The 1,506-nt window shown below is 47.5% G+C and overlaps 1 protein-coding gene across 1 annotated transcript; it reads left to right on the plus strand.

Annotated features, from left to right (window-relative positions):
* Positions 1 to 337: 337 nt before the first annotated feature.
* LOC311173241 (olfactory receptor 1J4-like) lies at positions 338 to 1,273 on the plus strand (the record flags this gene model as incomplete). Its single annotated transcript, XM_084237090.1, has 1 exon — positions 338 to 1,273. One exon carries the CDS (start codon positions 338 to 340, stop codon positions 1,271 to 1,273), a length of 936 nt encoding a protein of 311 aa, XP_084093216.1.
* Between the last annotated feature and the right edge of the window lie 233 nt (positions 1,274 to 1,506).

Raw genomic sequence — 1,506 nt, forward strand, 5'->3', positions numbered from 1 at the left:
CTTGAAGGCAGAGGCTGCATTTCCTGCTTGCTGTTATGGACTCAGTGCTTTGTGGGGGGCCTGGGCCAAGGCAGTTGTTCAAGACATGTTTGTGGAATACAGAAAAATGTCCCTGGTTCCTTGGAAGGAAAACTTTATGTAAGGTATCATGAGGTCTTATGTACCCTCAGAGCCCGCTGTGACAGACTGGGATTCACGCATCCACAGGTGTGGGCAGTAAATAGATGATGGTTGAAAAATCATGCCTTCAGGTAAAAAGGATATTGCAATGTTAGTGCAGTTAATACTAGACTTCCTACCTCTTCTCTCCTTCATCACCAACAGAGACATGAGCAGCATGAGGTGGGAGAACCAGAGCAGCGTGTCCGAGTTCCTCCTCCTCGGGCTCCCCATCCATCCAGGGCAGCGGGGTCTGCTCTTCACCCTGTTCCTGGGCATGTACCTGACCACGGTGCTGGGCAACCTGCTCATCATCCTGCTTATCAGGCTGGACTCGCGCCTCCACACCCCCATGTACTTCTTCCTCAGCCACTTGGCCCTCACTGACATCTCCTTCTCATCTGTCACTGTTCCTAAGATGCTCACGAACATGCACACTCAGCAACTGTCCATCTCCTATAGAGGATGTATTTCCCAAATGTATTTCTTTTTGTTGTTTGCCGGTCTTGACAGTTTCCTTCTTGCAGTGATGGCCTTTGACAGGTACGTGGCCATCTGTCAGCCCCTCCACTACACCACCATCATGAGGCAGGAGCTGTGTGTCTCCTTAGTAGCTGTGTGCTGGTTCTTTTCCCTCATCCACTCTCTGTTGCACACCCTGCTCTTGATCCAGATGTCCTTCTGTGATGACAATACCATCCCCAACTTCTTCTGTGACCTCTCTGCACTCCTGAAGATGAGCTGCTCAGACGTGTCCCTCAATGAGTTGGTCATCTTCACTGAGGGAGGATTGCTCTTTACCCTGCCTTTGGGTGGCATCCTGGGCTCCTATGTCCATATAGGGAGGACTGTCCTGAGGGTCCCCTCCACTAAAAGTCTCTTTAAAGCCTTCTCTACCTGTGGCTCCCACCTCCTTGTCGTGTCTTTATACTATGGGACCTCTGCAGGAGTTTACTTCTTCTCCTCATCCACCTCCAGAGACAAAGACACGATCGCCTCTGTGATGTACACAGTCGTCACCCCCATGCTGAACCCCTTCATCTACAGCCTGAGGAATAGAGATATAAAACAGGCCTTAGAGACGTTTGTCAATAAGATTAAGTTCTTCAAGTGACGATCTGTAAATCATCTGATTTGAGTCACAAACACCATGAGATGTGAGAGGGTAGATAACTTATGTGATAAATATTGTGGATATTTGAAAAGAACATGTCACTGGAAAAGAACATGTATTCTGCTGTCAGAGATGTTAATGCATCAACTTGGTCAGATTTGGTAACTTGGTTTGTTAAATATTCATTATCCTCATTACATGTTGTCCCTTTTTTTTCATCTCCTGAAAGTTAT

Source organism: Talpa europaea (genome assembly GCF_964194135.1).
Source record: "Talpa europaea genome assembly, chromosome: 7".
Classification (NCBI taxonomy): domain Eukaryota; kingdom Metazoa; phylum Chordata; class Mammalia; order Eulipotyphla; family Talpidae; genus Talpa; species Talpa europaea.